Source organism: Apis laboriosa, unplaced genomic scaffold (assembly GCF_014066325.1).
Source record: "Apis laboriosa isolate Shangri-la unplaced genomic scaffold, ASM1406632v1 scaffold21_cov150, whole genome shotgun sequence".
Classification (NCBI taxonomy): Eukaryota; Metazoa; Arthropoda; class Insecta; order Hymenoptera; family Apidae; genus Apis; species Apis laboriosa.
Genome location: NW_025222365.1, coordinates 984,449 through 1,001,729, shown reverse-complemented (window position 1 = coordinate 1,001,729; position 17,281 = coordinate 984,449). Strand labels below are relative to the sequence as shown.

Below are 17,281 nucleotides of genomic sequence, written 5' to 3'. Positions count from 1 at the left end.
CGATCCTTAATTAACACGTGAAAACCGACATCTACCCTCTCCTACCCTCGCTTCTCGATCATTCACCGGAGGAGTAACGAGGAGGTGAAACGGCGGGTTGAAGCTGAATCAGGGAGATGCTGTTTCTGCTTCGATACACCGATTAAACGCGAAGAATTATTCCTTCGGGGACACTGTTCCGAACAAAGAGATATCTTCTCTCCAGAGGATCGATCCAGTGGACCATCTTCTTCCTCTCAGAGACGAGTGTTTCTTCCTCTTCTTCTTCTTCTTCCTTCTCGTTATTCTCCTTCTATTTCCGACGATTTCAACGTCTCTCACGTTGTTACCCTCGAACAACGTTTGTCCTCCCTTGAACAACGACGAATATTACGCTGGAAACGTTTCATCGAAACCTTGATCGACGAACAATGGACGAAGGAAGAAAGGAAGGAAGGAAGGGAGGAAGGAAGGATGGATGAGAAAATAAGAGAGCGCGGATGTAATCGTCTGGAAGGATGGAGGGAAAGCAGAGGGACGGAAGGAAGCGTCCGGATTATTCGTCGACGTCGAGATTCGGCTTGGGAAATTTGGGTACGCGCGCGTGTCAGATTCGGTGGGTTCGGTCGGGCGCGTGCAACGTTTTACGTACGCGTCGTTCCACGCCGCCAATTTTCGAAAGATAATTCACGCAGAGCTCCAAGAGACAGAGAGAAAGAGGGAGGGGGAGGGATTTCTCCTGGCAAATAGGGGAAGGATGACGGCAATATTTACCGTTTTCGAGCTTGAGAAAGCCGACTCGACGATCGTTTCGCAACGAAATAACAATTCTTCCCGCTCTTCGAAACGCGTGTTAATGCATCAGTTTGACGATTGGAGAGAAATCGTTTCTCGATTGATCGTTTCTCACCGAGAACTTGTATCCTGCGCGATCTGTTATCGTTTACCTCTTCGGTATAAAAACTCCGCTCGAACAAGAATCTTGGATCTTCTTCGTTTATTGGTTTCACGTCCGGGCGAATCCTCCGCTTTTCGTTTCGAAACTTTTAATTAATCGAGCCTCGATCGAGGATAGATCGCGATGCGAACGCGTGTCTCGAAGGAAGGATGCTCCCTCGTTTAAAAATTCTCGTTAAAAATTCGGGACGAGAAACCTAGATCGATCTCGCGATTTAAACTCTAATTTATAACTCACTGTCGTACCGATAAATTAATCGACTAATCAAACGGCCGCCGCTTGTCGATTACTAATTTAACGAAAAGGAGGAGGAGGTTCTCTTGAACTCGCGAACTCGAACGCGCGTGCGATGAAAGAAACGCGGATCGGTTTCGATGCGATCAACGGGAAACCGAATTCACGTCTCGACCGTACCCTCCGATCTTAAGAGAGAGAGAGAGAGGGGGGGGATGTGGAACGTGCGATCTCGATAACGATCGATTTGCTTGCAATTAACGGGGGAACACTAACGCTTCGCAGTGGCCTCGTAACGAAAGGTCGGCCGATTCGATGGTCGATCGAGCCGAAGGTCGCCGCTCCATTCGTTGGAGGAACCTCCTGCAAACCTCTTTCCTCGATCAAAGGATCGGCTGCACCCCGGCAACTTCTCCAACTATCGCGTTTCACCAGAAAACAAAAGACATGCGTGCCGTTCGATCGACATTTTTATCTCTTCTCATGAAGGAACACACTGGATTCCGACACACAACAGAACAACAAACGATAACAAGAGAGTAAGTAGATATTATTATGGCACTTGGAAGACGCGTGTTAATTAATATCCGGTGCACGCCGTTCCTTGGTACACCCGCTCGAGGTCGTCGTCTTTGCACGCGTGTATCCGACGTTTCTTTTTTTTTTTTTTCTTTCTTTCTTATTTTATTAAATCTCATCGACGAACGAGAAGACGGGATCCTCTCTCTCTTCGTCGCGATCCTTCGATCGGAGTGGTTTGGACCCGTAGCACGAGCGTTGCACAAGCATCGTGTCGTACAACCGACGAGAGACTTCCGGTGTCCAGGTCCAGGATTGATGGACGAGCACTTGCCGCGTTTTGTAAACTTTTTTCTTTTCTCTTTTTTTCTTTTGTTTCACCACCCTGCACCTTCACGCACGCACGATGTGTAACTAAAACTCGCGAGCTTGTATTGGGGATGATAAAAAAAAATTGAAAAAAAAAAAAAGAAGAGACGACGACGAGACAGAGGAACAAGAGAGGGACAGGGAGAGAGAGAGAGAGAGAAAGAGAGATGTGTGCGGCCTCTCTCGCGATACTCGTCCTCGAGGACGCCGGGACGTGTTTCGCGGTTTGAGAGGAGCGACTGGTGCCGCCGCGTGGCCCCAAACCTCTGTTCCCGTAGCGCTTGCGCTCCTCGTTCAACGGCACCCTCACCGCGACGCCCTTTCGATGCTCACGCACTTGTGCCCACTCTCTCTCTTTCTCTCTCTCTCTCTCTCTCTCTCTCTCTCTCTCTCGTTGTTTGCTCTTGCACGCATCCGTTCCTTCGCGCGTTTCCTTCGTCGTTCTCGTTATCGTTCTCTCATTTTTTTTCTCCCTCCTTCCCCGCTCCTCGTGTACGTCGAGATCGAGATCGAGATCGAGAGTGGAAAAGGAGTCGAGGATTTTTGTCGATGTCTATAAGAGGAGAGAGAGAGAAACAGAGAGAGAGAGAGAGAGATGTACGTTCGATGGACGAAGCATCGATTGGATGCAAATCGAAATTGTGGCGAGTATCGTTTAAAGTATATCTCTGGCAGAGGTAGCTGCTATTTCTCGGGGAATATCGAGACTTTGCTTAGAGTTCTCTCGCCGCGCTCCCTCTCGTAAGGAAATTAGAATTAGAATCAAATGCAACGCGAGGATGGTGCGCGTGGAGAGGGGCGTGAAAGTGTGAAGGAAGATTCGTGGCAAAAACGCGACTCGTACACGTTTGTTCGTTCGTTGGTGGTACGTAGTTGGTAGCCCAGTTTCCATTTATTTCGATAGAAGGGGAGTTTGATGAATGGACCCGGCTATGAATCCCACGCTTTCGTTGCTTTTGAGGAATCCGGTCGAAACGGCAAAGGTGATGTCGCGCGATGATTAATTCCAGCTTTGTTGCAAATGGCTTTTTTTTTTTTTCGGCCTTCGTTCAATCACTCGTTGGACGTTCGCGCGAATATTTCTCCAAGGAAATTTTCGTCGTTGTCCTTAACAACGAAAGCGATGAAAAACTTACTGAAAAATAAATTTGACGTGAAAAGTGGCCAAAAGTGTAAAGGTAAAAAAAAAAAAAAAAAAAAAAATGGATGTAACGACATTTTTGATCTAAAAGTTTGAGTAAGTTCAGGTTAGTTGATGACCTTTAAAGATTGCATCGTTGTCACGGTGTATCGCCAAGGAATTATTTATCGTGGTTAATTATAAAAGATCAATGCAATCGTTTCCTGTGTTTATTTTCTATTCAGTCAAGAGAGAAAGACAGAGAGAGAGAGAGAGAGAGAGAGGGTTGTAAAATGTTTGTAAAACGTTTGCTCGGGTTCACCCACGTTCACCAACGCCTCCCTTTACAATTATCCAACCGGCCATTGTTTTACGACGACTATTAGGATCGTTTCACATCGCTATTATCCTTTACGCGGCCGTATTTGTTTCTTCTCGACAATTTTTCACGACAAATAGATTAGGAAGATACACCGAACGATATATATATATATCGAAACGGTTAGCCTCGTTAGCGATTCGTTAAATTCCTTTATCGGTCGAGTCTGCATCCCGATGCGCGAGACGCATCAACGATGACGCATCATTCTCGTTTTGTAAATCGACCCTTTGCTTGGGCGACCGAGTATTCGAAGTAATCCATGCTTCGCCTAAAAAAATAATAATTTTTTACGTTTTTTCTTTTTCTTTTTTTTTTTCTTTTTTTTTTTTTTCAGTCGTTTATAATAATAACATCTCACGAAATTGGTGCGCAATTCGCCGATTCTTGAACAAATTTTCTTACATTTCGCGAAATTTGAATTTCGAAAAACATAAAAGTAACGAGGGGAAAATTATAGAAGATGATAATGCTAATTTCCTCCGTCAAGATTTGGCTCAGATGAGAGATTAAAGTGCCGAGGATAAAATTATTATTTATCATCTCGGTGTAAACGCCTGGTTTGCTTTTCTTCTTTGAACACTTTTCCAAGGGACAATCGTGGTTTCTTTTTCTCTTTTATCTCTTTAGGAGGGGGGTTGTTGTCCAACTTTTGCTCGCGAATGAACGGAAAACCGAGATAATTTATTTTATTCCATCTCCCCCTCCGGGAAATTTCATTTTCAAAGTATATCCACCTGCGAAGTGTAGTATACTGCTGGGACGGCGAAGACCAAGTTTCGTGTTTGCCAAGAAAGAGAATGGAATAATCCTTCTTAACTAATTTTCCCTCCAAATTTGGCAACAACGTCGCTTTTTAGATACTCCCCTCCCTGGAAGGAGGAACGTCCATTTTTTCATTCGATCGTCATCGTCATCCTCGTTCGTTTCGATATTTCCGCTTTATCTCTCGGATTGCCTCGGCTCCGAATCGTTTACGATGTCCTTATTCTTGCACTGGTTCATCTCTTGACAATCGCCCCCGTAACATAGAGGCAACTTCTTCTCCTGGCTGCAGGGCACTCTCTCGGGCACCTCGGGGGCTGGGAAATATATCGTTTCTAATTAGATTTCTTGTAAAATTTACAAGGTAAATATAGTATAGAACAACAGTAAAAAAAATAAAAATATACGCGATACAATTGATTTCGAAGCGGTGAGAGGATGGAGGGCTCGAAAGGAGATCGGTTTGATCAATTTGGGCGAGTGGAAAGTCGCGAGGAGCGAGTAGGAGCAGTGTGCGAATGGTTGGACAGGTGTGAAACGTTTAACCGGAAACTGTCGGAAACAGGGTCGAAAACTAAATACGTTATAACCCGATATAACTTTTCCCCTCTCGATCTGATTGCAGACACGGTTTGGCTACACGGCGAGGTCCTATCGATTAACGATCCTCCAGGTTAACTCGGGTTCCGGATACACCCGCATAATAAATCGACTCCCCCTCTGTTTTCCCTCCTCCGGTTTTTCGTCGAATTAACTCCTCTTTCTTCTCGGCCGAGGGGCGAGATCCGCGTTAATCCGTTGGCTAACGCGCGAACAGCTCGTTCCACGGCTCGTTTGAATTAACATTTCGTGATGATCGGGTTTTATTTTACCGCGCGAATTAATTCATCCCTTTCGATCTTACCTTATCTTACCTCCTCGTCCCAAGCAAATTTAAATTTTCCAGGAAGGGACGAAAGAAACTTTGCAAATAGAGAGAAAGAGAGAAAAGTTCTTGATCTTGAAAAAAGCGTGCGTTTCGAGACGTAACTAGAAAGCGACCTCAAGAAAATCTCAAATCCGAAAGGAGGGCGAGCCAAAAATCCTCGCACGTCCTCCCACGATCGCGCGCATTTTTCAACTCCTCCATCGTTGCCGAGGATGACCTTTTCACGGAGGATGGGGGATATACATGGAAGAGAAGTTAATTCTCGACTCGTATCCACGGGAAGCGGGAGCGAAGCGTTCGTTTCGGGAAACGACGTTCAATTAAGAGGCACGCTTTCGACGACGATTCCCCCCTCGGATTTTCGTGGTTGGTCGTGGTTAGGAACCGACGCGTGGGCGTCACGTCGTGTAATTTTATAGGAGATATCATGGGACGCTTACGAGGCACTTCAACGGAGGGATAAGGATAAGCGGCGGGCGGATAAGGCGGTGGCATCGGTGTTGGTTGGATAACCGGATAAGTGGGATAAGTGGGGTAAGTGGGCATCGGTTTTTCGGCCACTCGAGGCTCCAATCCTGTGGCGCAGCAGTTGCCTACGTGCCTGCAACACATCCCGTCGCAGCAGGTCTTCCTCCACGAGCAACAACCCGTCGAATCGGCGTCGAGATTCCTGCTGCAAATTGTAAATACGGTTAGTTAACCGGAAAACCAGTTTCTCCGTTTAACTGTATCAAAATTTGAAGAGAGCCGTAAGGAGAGAGGGAGAGAGAGAGAGAGTCTCACGATTGCTTCGTCGATGGCATGGGCTGCATGCTGACAGGTTGCATGCTGATAGGTTGCATGGTGATGGGTTGCATACTGATGGGTTTTGACATCTCCATCTGATAACATATTTTACCGTTACCGTTACCGTCCCCTTCTTTCAGCATTGATTTGTAAGTTCTGGAAAAATATGCGCGATCGAATGGTTATATTACGAGAACGCGAATTTGGCGAAAGTGGGGGAGGAGGAGAAAAGGTTGTATACCTGCAGTGGTCGCACATGATTGATACTTGATAAATTTAGAAGTTTGTTCCAAAATTGTTTAATGACGCATGATTATAACTTAGGATGGATTTTGGTTAATTACGCGGCAGCTTTCATTTGTCGAGTGCGAGAGGGGCGCGAATATATTTCAATGTATGTAATCATTCTCGAAAAATCATTCTCGAAATATTAATCTCGAAAGGGATCATCCTATCGTCCGGAGAAAATAATACTTTCAAGTAGACGACTCTCTCTCTCTCTCTCTCTCTAACCGATTTCTATCATTATGAACGCGTATTTTATATACTCTTAACGTTCGACGTGACGTGTGGAGACGTGTGTAGTTTGAAAGAATCGTTTATTACATCAAGAGTATGAAATTACATCGAATGGTACTGTGATACTACAGAATTTTAATCAATGAAAAATGTTCATTTTCGCTCGGCACAGCATCTCGAAACCGGTTCCGGTTCCTTCTTCCCTTTATCCTTGCAGCAACCGGACAAGCAACAACCACCAGCCGCCTCTCTCGCTCTGAAAAAAAAATGGATGGAATTTGACGTATTGACTTTTGTAGAAAAAAAAAAAAATCATCTCTAAATTCCCTCCCACCCCTCCCCTCCCCCCCTTAAAAGTTGCGACGCAATATAATAATTACCCGTTTTCTCGACCAAAATTCCGTTCTCGAGGGAAAAGGAAGGAAACAACTATTTTTTTTTTTTTTTTTTCCTTTTTTTTTTTTTCTCGAAGAAGAAATTCTAACGCACGCGCGCGTGCATTATTTCCATCGGATCCGTGTCGAACGGAAAGATCAGTGAATGAACGGAGTAATGGCGTAATAAATTCAACGAATTCCCTTTGGAACTGTTACCGTGTCCCTATATGGCCGCCCAGCCCGGGGCTTAACGCTTATAATGTTTACCGGTTGCCTCGTTCCCTTTGAAGCCAGCTTTCTTAAAGGCTTCCTTAGGAGGAAACTCGGTTAGTTTTCAGGGCTGCAACAAAATTTCGGTTCCCTCTCTGGCGAACCTCCGGTACAACACCCTCCTTCCTCCTGCAATCCGGAGCAGCATTTGGAACCGCAACATCCGCCCACTGTTACTCTCTCTCTGCACATTCAGTCGGTTATTAAATTCGATTAAACGAATGCTGCTGTGTGCTTAAAGTGTCTGATTATCAACTATCTCTCCTCCTGTCCTCCGCCCTAAATATATCTCCCGTTACGTTTAAAAAATCAAATGTTTCGTACGGTCCCTTCCCCCCTTCCCCGTCTCACGTTTCTTCGTTTTTTTTTTTTTTTTCTCGTTATGCTGGCGGCCATACAGGTCGGATGCGTCGGATTTATTTATTTTTTTTTTTTTTTCACAAGAAAGCAAAAATTGTGCGTACGATATTGAGAGAAAAAAAAAAAAAAAAAAGAAAGAAAGAAAGAGGAAGAATATTGGATATCATACTTCCTCGAGCAACATCCTCCAAAGTCCCTTTCCTTGAGTTCGCCCATCCTCTTGTCACCGCTGCGTTACGAATATGACACGAAATTATTATTATTATTATTATTATTGTTATTGTTATTATTACTACTATTATTATCATTATTATTAGGATGTAACAGTAAATATCGGTGAAATGAAAACACGTTTTACGTTACGAAAATGTTGTACTCACTGCTCGCATTTACACGTCACTTGGCCCGCGTATCCCTTCTGACTCGTAACTTTTCTGTGGGGGGGAAAAAAATAAATGGAAACGATTTTATAATTGATCGGGCCGATTTTCGATTCGTTTTTACGAAAACGTATTTATTTATCCCGTCGCCATCATCTCTACTTACGCGCAATGGTCACACATGATGAATTTTGATTGATTTTTTCAACAGGGATTGTTGGATAAATTATGTTGCATAAACCGTGAATTTTGAGAGTCTATCGGAATAAGTTCGATGCTGTTGTGCGGGCAGGAACAAATGCGGCGTCAAGATCGAGCCTCTTCGCTTTTTTCCCCACTCCTTCTCGCCAATTGGAACCCGCTCGATCCCAGCCCGCCGGATTCCAGTGCTTTTCGCAACAACGCAATCAATTTGGTAAAAATAGGAAAATTTTTATTGCACCGGTAAACACCGGATGCGTTTCACGAAAATTAGTTGCCGGCATATAAGGGGCAATCACATTTACCATACATCGCACACGTTTATATTTCCGCGCAGGAATGAAAATTCATTCTGCGAAATTGATGTGATAAAAGAAAAAAAAAAAAAATCGATGACCCTTTTCCCATATCTTTGAAAACGTCGAGGGGGAAAAAAAAAAAAAATCGAATTGCGAATCATTCAGTCCATTGCATCGTGCATCTGGAATATTTGAATCGTATGATATTTTTGATGTTTTTATCGAATTTAACATTTTTTACGCGTATACATCGGATTGAATTAATTTTTGAAAGCGATGCGTGCTTATACAATGCGTATCTTAACGCAATAAATATTGAAGATTTTCGAACAGCTGACTGCCACCATCCGGGAACAAGGTTGATGAAACCTCCGTAATTTCGTTACAGATCGATAGTGGCGACACATTTTCGACCGATCTATTATAGGTTACTTTTTTTTTCACGAATCGACACGAACCTTACGTGCAACCATCTTTCTCGACATACGTGCAACGTATACACACGCGCGATTCCTGTTCCCGAACGTGATGTAATGATGTAAGATATTATCGATCGCACGCAAAAATTAATTATCTTTTGCAATTCAATCGGAGAAAAATCTTGTATGTAACCCGTGTATTTGTTATTTTTCAATTGGAATAGGGACGGAAGGGAGGGAGGAGTATTATGATATCGGCAAAGTGAAGCGTTTAATAAATCGGATGAAATGAAAGGAAGGAGGCCGAGTGAAATTACCGAGCTCGAGGGGGAAAGGCAATTTTCGCTGCTTTGGAAAGGTAAACGAACGAAAATAATTAAGAGAGTTTACGTTATCGTGGTCGAAATCTTTGCACCAAATCTTTGTTCCGGCAACAATTTCAAATTTATCGCGAAATTATAATATTTCGATTACGTTTTCTTTATCGATTTTATCTCGTCTCGATTACACATTTTTATCTTTTATCAAAATATCGATATTTTCTTTCTAAGAATTTCTTATCGCTAACTATTAATTTGTCGTCTTTATTCTAAACTTTAGACATCTGATAATTACTTTATCGCTTTTATCGGTTTTCATTGTTGGCCATTTGCACATCTTCCCATTTTCATTCGAACGCCCTCGATCATCGTGGGCGCCCTATTATAAATTGCCCCTAAATCTATTTCTGAGATTTTAATTTTAGCCGTACATTCGCCATTTACGATCAGATTTGTCGTTACAGGATGATTCTCTTATTAGAGAGAAAGCGCTATGTAACTGTGTCCAATCGTGCCGGAAAATATTCTTTGATGTTACGATCGGGCTGATCACTTTGGGGTTTCTAACGAGAAAGTGTTTGTGCATAAACCTGTCCTATTTAATTGCTGAAAGAGATTTATTTTTTTTTTTTATCATCCTCATTTCTCATTCATGCATAGAACGAATTGGATTAAATTTTCCAACGAATTCTCAAGCGTTTCCTTTAGCAGTAAGATTCACATTTGAAATGAAAAATTGACTGTTTCGAAGTCAAGCATGAGTAAGAAAGGAGAAGTAAAAAAAAAAAAAAAAAAAATGGGGAGCAAAAAATACTCGACGAGTTTCAAATATCAAGGAATAAACTTGATAGAAAAACTTGGCAGAAATCTGGGAATGGCAGTTTTAGGGTGGAATGAAATTAATGTACGAAGTTGCCGATACGAAAACGTAACTCGATACGCGTGCATACGATCAATGCGCGTAATAACACCGAGGTTTCTTCTTCGTATCGTTCGGGTATCAAAGTAAATTCCAAAGTTTAATTGTATCAATTTAATTGTACACAATATTAATTATTAATCCAACTGGAACACCGTTTCAGATTCCACGATTATTTTCACAAATAAATTTGTGTGCCGATTCTCTCGTCGTCGAAATATCACTTTGAAACTGTCGAATTTTTATCGTAATTCTTTTTCCAATCAATTCGATAACACGAAAAGTGATAATAGGCGAAACGTATCGAAGAAATATTTCGAAGCTCTTCTTTTTCCTTCTTTGGGAAAGGAGGTGAACGCGGTGTGAAGTAAATCGTGACAGGATTAGACGAGTCGTTGTTGGAATCATTAAGGGCGGCGGCTTAATGAGGCGTGGCCCCTTCATTAATAAAGTTTAAATTGAGCGTTGTAGCCGAGAAAAATTGTTAGGCAGTTAATTATCGGCGCGATAGAAGGGCGGCCGCGTCCAGCCAGATTGAGAAACTTCCCCCGTACAATGGGGAGAATTTCATTTTCCCTCCCACGATCTTCGACGTGGCCTTCCGCTGAATTACCTTCGAGGACACCTCTTCCTCCTAAAACTAAAATAATCCGCCGATATCGTAACTCGAAGGGTGGAAGAGCGGAAACTTTGTTCTCGCGAGAAAGAGAGAGAGAGAGAGAGAGAGAGAGAGAGAGTGGGAGGCGAAAATCGTGGAAAACGATACTTGATCTCGTTTAAAAGTCAAAGCGCGTGTCCGCGAAATGTTTGCCATGTTTGTCGAAATGGCATCGGCCCCGGGGGTCAGCTCGATTCGTGTCGAATGATTTGACGCCGACACGAAAACGAAACCGATAATCGAACCGGGGAGGTGGTGGGCTTCCATCCAAGTGTGATTAAACACGTGTCATCGATGTGGATACATCGTGATGTACTTCCACCTCGGGCAATTGAGATTGACAAATGCGTAATGCGGCCCATCATCGGAGAATTGAAATTCGTTTCAAGAATCGTCGGGCGTGGGATGTCGATTAATTAATAAATTATGACTCGCTCGAAAAATGGTATATATCGAATGGTAATCGAAATGTTTCTCCATTGGAATTATTCAAAAAAATGAAAAAAAGGTCAATTTGACTATAAATAAATATCTTTTTTTTTTTTTTTTTTTTTTTTTTTTNTTTTTTTTTTTTTTTTTTGATTGTGTGTGTCATATACCAGTTGATTGTTGGCATCGAAATGAAAAATGCTATTAAATGTTATTTTTCCAAAATGACAATCGTCTTTCGTGAATCTTTTTCAATCTTCGTAAGATCTAACATAGTACGCGATTTTAATAGGCGAAAAAAAATAATAAAAAAACGCACAACAAAAAAAAATAGATATATATACTAGGAAAAGTAAAATAGACTTATCTTAAAAAAATATAAAACAAGAGAAAAATAATCATGAGATAAAGAACAATTCAAATTCTTTTTCATCTTATCTTTATGCAATATCAGTAGATATTGTCGATAATTATTAGGATTATTCCAATTAAAATGAATATAGGCGTAAATCGAATTAGTCTCATTAATCATAATTAAGAATTAGCTATGTGTAATTTTTGATTTACGTCATGTTCGAATAGAAAGAATCTCGCTTGTATCTTCATAAACAGCCCAAGACACAAAATTGAAATTTGTTTCGTTTCTTTCAATTGCCAGGTTCGCCCCAGGTAACGTTCGAATCTTGATCCATCTTGAAGAAGGAAAAATGAAATGATGGACAAGTTTCGCATGGAAGCGAAATGATCTCATGGTCGTCGCGAATGATCAATCAAGGAAACTATTGGACTATCGATGCATCAGACGCGAATTTATCGCGAGGTAAAAAGCGTGAACACATTGTTGGAAAGGCGCCAGGTAACGCCACCATCCCCGACTAGCCACCGAATCGAATATCTACCTCCGCTCTGACCGGTGATAAAGTCAGTTTTTTTTCTCTGACTCTCTCTCTCTCTCTCTTCAATTCCATCCTTTACACAGTACACAGCTTTACGATCGAGCGTTTCATCGGTGATTGCCCTCCATTTTATTTTTTCACGGTTAATCGCCGATAGGGATTTCTTGACCGTCAGCGGGTCACGTAGTACGCGTGCCCCGTTTATCGATTACCGACCAGCCATGAATCATTGCCACGGCGATAACCTTCTTTTTCTCTTTTTCTTTTTTATCTTTTCTATTCAAAAGTAAATGAAAAAAAAAAAAAAACTGTAGTGAATTACCGTTTTTCCACGAATCGAAGAGATTGTAAAGAGAAGATGACTCGAGTATCGTCTCGATCCCATTCCTCCAAAATATATTATATTTCGGAAACATTCGAAATTGGGGAACGTTTTTCGGGAAAGTTTCACGATCATAATTTTCACTCGCTACGGACACCGGCAAACCAAAAGTTTTGAGCAGCTGCAAAGTTTCGCAAAACTCTGCCGGGACTTCGACACATCTTTCAAATATTGGATCGCCGATTCCCCTCGGTTCGAAGGGAATCATATATCTCTCGATCGACGTAGATATCGATCCATCGTTAATCTTCGACGAAACTTCGATCGTCGTTCGCCATCGAGAAATCCTTCTACGATCGTACGACGATTCGAAATTTATCCAGACGATCCTCTGATCGACTCTCCGTTTAACGCGGATGTCGAGAAGACGTGGAACAAGTGTTGAAGTTTCTGCACTCTCACGGCCGACCACGAGCGAGACCTTGCGACTCGATACAACATATCATCGAAGAAGAGAACTCGAACTTTCCTCGCTTGGAACCCGGACCAAGAATGGACCACCTTGTTTTTTTTCAATGGATGGAAACACGAATGAAGTTCACATCCGTACGAACAACGAGATAAAAGGATAAAAGAGGACGGATACGATCGAGAGGAATCGAGAAACGAGCGTGCACTCGGATTAATCCGACGACCGAGAATTGGATCCCTTCGGATCACAGAAGTTAGCTCGCCACCTAACTGTTCTTCTTCGCTTTAATAACGATACTTTGTAAAGATATCGCGTAATTCGCGTGATGAACCTCTCCAGAACGGCAGCAGGGTGTATGGTCGTTTCCTCTTGTCCAGTATTTTATATTTCACCCACTGAACAGACTCACAATTTTCAGAACGTGACGCGCGTTAATAAAGAATAAAAGTAAGAGAGGTCGTTGAAAAATTTTCTCGCGTACTCATGGTACGTGTACATCATTGGTCAAAAGTTTAAAATCATTAACATATTTCGTGATGTCCGAGTATTTTAAAAAATATATAACTGGTTACGTTCCTTGGAAAATTCTTTCGTTATAGATCGTATAAAATTAAACGAAATTACTATCGATATACGGTGAAACATTAATTTCAAATTAATGTGACAGCACGTAAATTTTATTTCAATAGGCTCGATCTTATTTCGACAAATCTTGCATACCTGAGACTGGATCATTGTATATCGTCACTTTCTCATATTTTATCACAACAATTATATCAATCGAACGATTAAGAGACAAGATTGATCCAGAAAAGGAACGATTCAACGATTTTTTGATGTAACTATATTATAATACAAATAATTCTACTCTTTTCGATCGTTTACAATTATCGAAATTCCTCGAATCCCGAATCACGCAAATTGCCAAGCGAAGATATACAAAATACACAAACGTATCCCGAATTATAGAAAAACAAAAGTTTTTCTTCGATCGAATCACACCTTTAGAAAAGTCGAGTCGAGGAAAAGTGGTGCATCATTATGATCGTCTCCCTGTTGTTTAACCTTGCTAGTTTTTCGCCGCCACTTACCAGACCTCGGCATCACCTTCTCTTCTCTTCTCTTTTTTTTTTTTTTTTTTTCACCCTTGCTCTTTCTCCTACGCGTGTCGCTCGCCTCCCTCGCCGTGTTATTTGCCCCTTCCCTTGGCACCCGCCCACCCTTCCACCCCGCACCTTTGCCAAGCGGAGAGCTTAGGGATTGTTTTAATACCCCCGATGGGCAGAACTGTGACCCAGTTCCAACGACGGTGGGAATATATAGACGCGACCTAAGCCGCGTTTTCAGAAGTCGGTTAGGGCCGGCACGTGCGCATTACGTTGCCCAAAGAAACGTTTCTTTCGTTCCCTCCTCTTCCGTTCGACAGGATAGATTATCGTCATTCCGGGAAATGGTAATAGCGGTGACAGGGGGGGAAAGGGTGTATTTCGTGCCTTCGCGTTTCTCGAGTCTCTTCGCCTCGACAACAGGGTTGAACTTCGATTCGAACGAAATCTTTGAATACGAATGTCGAAATCGTGGACGAGGAATAATTTTTTTTTAAAGACGCGCTGGAATAAGGCCAAGAATAATTTTACACTCGTTCGATATCTTCGCGAGAGATTGAAAATTGAATTTGAATTTCTTGATCTTAGACACAATTTTCTTTTTTTTTTTTTTTGTAAATAAAATAATTCTTTCTTCCGATAAAATCGTATGTCATAGGTTCATGGAGGACGAAGCGTGGAGGATTTATCGTGCCATTTCCCGTTCTTATAATAAAACTTGTATCGCTCATTAATACCGATTTCTGAGAAACGTCGACGCATAAACCAAGTTGGAATATATATATATATATGTACATAGAGGAAGGAACGAGAAGAATGGCTCGGTTGGTGAAAGTTAATTTCCGCGAGACGCCAATGTCTCGATGAAAATGCAATGTCGTCGGAAGTTTCGCTCGATCACTCGTTGAATGATTTTCCTTCCGGTTTGTTGCGCTTACGTATACAGGAGGGAATAAATCTCTCCCCCAACAAAAGCGGAGATGAAGACCTCGCGAAATGAAACTTCCTCCTCCTTCGACAAGGTGATTCTCTCTCTTGATAACGTTCGTGATAAATGAGGTGAACACCCTTCCCCTCCTCCCCCAATTACAATTCAACTTCGAATCTTGTATTAGCTCTCTATTCTTTTTTTTTTCTTTTTTTTCTTTTTTTTTTTTTTTTTATTTCTTATCGCATATATAATTACGCGAAAACGGAATTCGTCTCCTTTTCTTGAATATACTCGAGCGTTTCCCCTGCGGCTATCACTCTCTCAGTGAGGAGTTTTAAAGGAAAGGGACGGTCTGCAAAACCTGTAACGCGAATGTAACATAAGAATTCGTCTTCCGGGGAACGAATGTGCGTTCAAATTCGGATATATTCTCGAACTTACCTCGGGATGAAATTCCACGTAACATTTAACCAATTGGTAGGCTTTCTCGCAAGGATCTTCATTTTCTGAATATACATATATACATATATATATATAGGATAATTATTCTATAGAGGAAATCTATACAGAGATGGAAAAAAGAGAATTTTGGAACACTCACGGATAGATTTACACTTGTTGAACAATTTTTTCGTCGAGTCTTGCATGCTTCGTGGAAGGTGCCGAAGTGCTTTTTGCACGTCCACTTCTGCGTTCTTGTCCAGAATACCATGTTTCGTCATGAAACACTTCAAGTAGCATTTCAAGTTTTGGTCGTCCTGCTCCATATCTCCAGCTTTCATCTTTTTCAACGCCACTGTAACGTTGAGAGGAGAGAATATTAATTAAATTAATTAATTAACCAAGTTGAGTGGAAATTTGTTGAGTTTTTTAATAATTATTAAAGCTCAATAGAATACCCCATGAAACTTTCGACTCTTTGCGACAATCCTTCTTAATGTCAGCCTCGCCGAAATACTGAAAAAAGGGAACGCGAATCTTTTGAAAGAAATTTTTTTTTATTCGATCCTTTCATAAAGAATCCTCGCTTACCAAGAAAATTAAGGTTATAACCAGTATGAAAAAGAAATGATAATTTTTGAACATGTTTCCCCTGATTTTCTCGATTCACGAAAAAAACAATATAGAAACTGCCTCGAAGTCAAGATTCCAACTGAGACCTTATCAACTCAATAACCAATTGTTATCCGACCATTCGCATAAATGTCAAAGTTTGTATAGATCAACGTGGCTCGTGGTTGCGTTTGGCGATTAATCAAGAAATCCAGCTCAAAACATTTCGCTAATTAATGATTAATATATCTATTAATCTTATACCACGTGTTAGAATGGATGCAACATCGATTTATCGTACATCCAATTTATTTGTACATCCATCCTTAAGATAATCTGTCAGATATAGAAAATCGAGATATCGTGTACAACAAAAGCTTTCGAACGATAACGTATTAATCATACGTTATCAAGATCCAAGGAAATCACGGAATAAATCGAAATGTATCTACATATGTCGGAAATGACGCGTATCGCATTGAGAAAATTTTAGGTGTTGAAAAAAAAGTGGAAGGATTTCTTTCTGTTTCTCCTTCTCTCTTTTTCTCTTTTGTAGAAATGCAAAAAGAAGAATTGAACGACTCGCGAGTTTTTTCAAAGAAACGTTGAATCCCATGAATATTTTACTATTCTGTCTGTCGCGGAGTAAGTCAATTTGTCTTCCGTAGAACGAACAAAAAGCTTGCGAACTTTTTCCCCTGGAAGCCAGGATAACGTTGAGATACGTCTTCGATCAACTGAAATATTTCAGTTAAAAAATATTCTTTTCCTTTGTGCGTTTCGTTCGTTGTTCCTTTCGTTAAGAACTCTTCGTTTTCGTTCTTGTTAAATCTTGTTAAATTAGGCTCGATTTCGAATTTTTAATCGTTAAAAATTTATTTTATTTTACATTGTTTATCATGGATATGAATATTTTAAAATATTTAAAAAAAAAAGTATAACGTTATTTGTATATTTTTCAAACGAAACGAAAAAATAATTTGACCGCTAGAAACCGTTAAAAACGGATTCAATGTATATGAATGTATGTGATCACGTTACAAAGACAAAAGAATAACGCTTAGAAAAACTTATATTAGAAGCTATAATATCAAAATTATATTTATTTCCTTAGAAGGAATTAAAGTAACCTCAATTAAACATAACAATAAAGGAAAAATATTTCCGGATTTTGGAAATGTAATATATAAATTGTAATATTTAATATTACGAAGAATACCATTTATGTGTATCTCTCATGTTTATATATTCGTGTTCATCGTATTCGCAAACAGGGTTCTATCCCCTCTATCGCAGTTACTATAAGGTGGGGG

At 40.9% G+C, this 17,281-nt stretch overlaps 2 protein-coding genes across 2 annotated transcripts; both read right to left on the bottom strand.

Moving 5' to 3' along the window:
* Positions 1-6,637: 6,637 nt before the first annotated feature.
* LOC122712952 lies at positions 6,638-9,182 on the bottom strand. The gene is made up of 4 exons (XM_043933023.1): positions 8,110-9,182; positions 7,944-7,997; positions 7,733-7,792; positions 6,638-6,812 (listed from the first exon to the last, which is right to left on the bottom strand). Exons 1-4 carry the CDS (start codon positions 8,124-8,126, stop codon positions 6,710-6,712), a joined length of 234 nt encoding a protein of 77 aa, XP_043788958.1. The 5' UTR covers positions 8,127-9,182; the 3' UTR covers positions 6,638-6,709.
* Positions 9,183-15,141: 5,959 nt separating this feature from the next.
* On the bottom strand, positions 15,142-16,409 carry LOC122712951 (general odorant-binding protein 83a-like). The gene is made up of 5 exons (XM_043933022.1): positions 15,948-16,409; positions 15,815-15,872; positions 15,517-15,711; positions 15,357-15,421; positions 15,142-15,276 (listed from the first exon to the last, which is right to left on the bottom strand). The coding sequence occupies exons 1-5, from the start codon at positions 15,999-16,001 to the stop codon at positions 15,250-15,252; spliced, it is 399 nt and encodes a 132-aa protein (XP_043788957.1). The 5' UTR covers positions 16,002-16,409; the 3' UTR covers positions 15,142-15,249.
* Between the last annotated feature and the right edge of the window lie 872 nt (positions 16,410-17,281).

Excerpts from the sequence above, each read along its gene's own strand:
- LOC122712951 (XM_043933022.1), bottom strand. The coding sequence starts at position 16,001 with ATGTTCAAAAATTATCATTTCTTTTTCATACTGGTTATAACCTTAATT. Across the intron at positions 15,712-15,814 it reads AGAGTCGAAAGTTTCATGGG|TGGCGTTGAAAAAGATGAAA; the intron begins GTATTCTATTGA and ends TCAACGTTACAG. Across the intron at positions 15,277-15,356 it reads ACGTGGAATTTCATCCCGAG|GTTTTGCAGACCGTCCCTTT; the intron begins GTAAGTTCGAGA and ends TTCGCGTTACAG.
- LOC122712952 (XM_043933023.1), bottom strand. Across the intron at positions 7,793-7,943 it reads GTGACGTGTAAATGCGAGCA|CGGTGACAAGAGGATGGGCG; the intron begins GTGAGTACAACA and ends TTCGTAACGCAG. Across the intron at positions 6,813-7,732 it reads GGAGGATGTTGCTCGAGGAA|AGCGAGAGAGGCGGCTGGTG; the intron begins GTATGATATCCA and ends TTTTTTTTTCAG.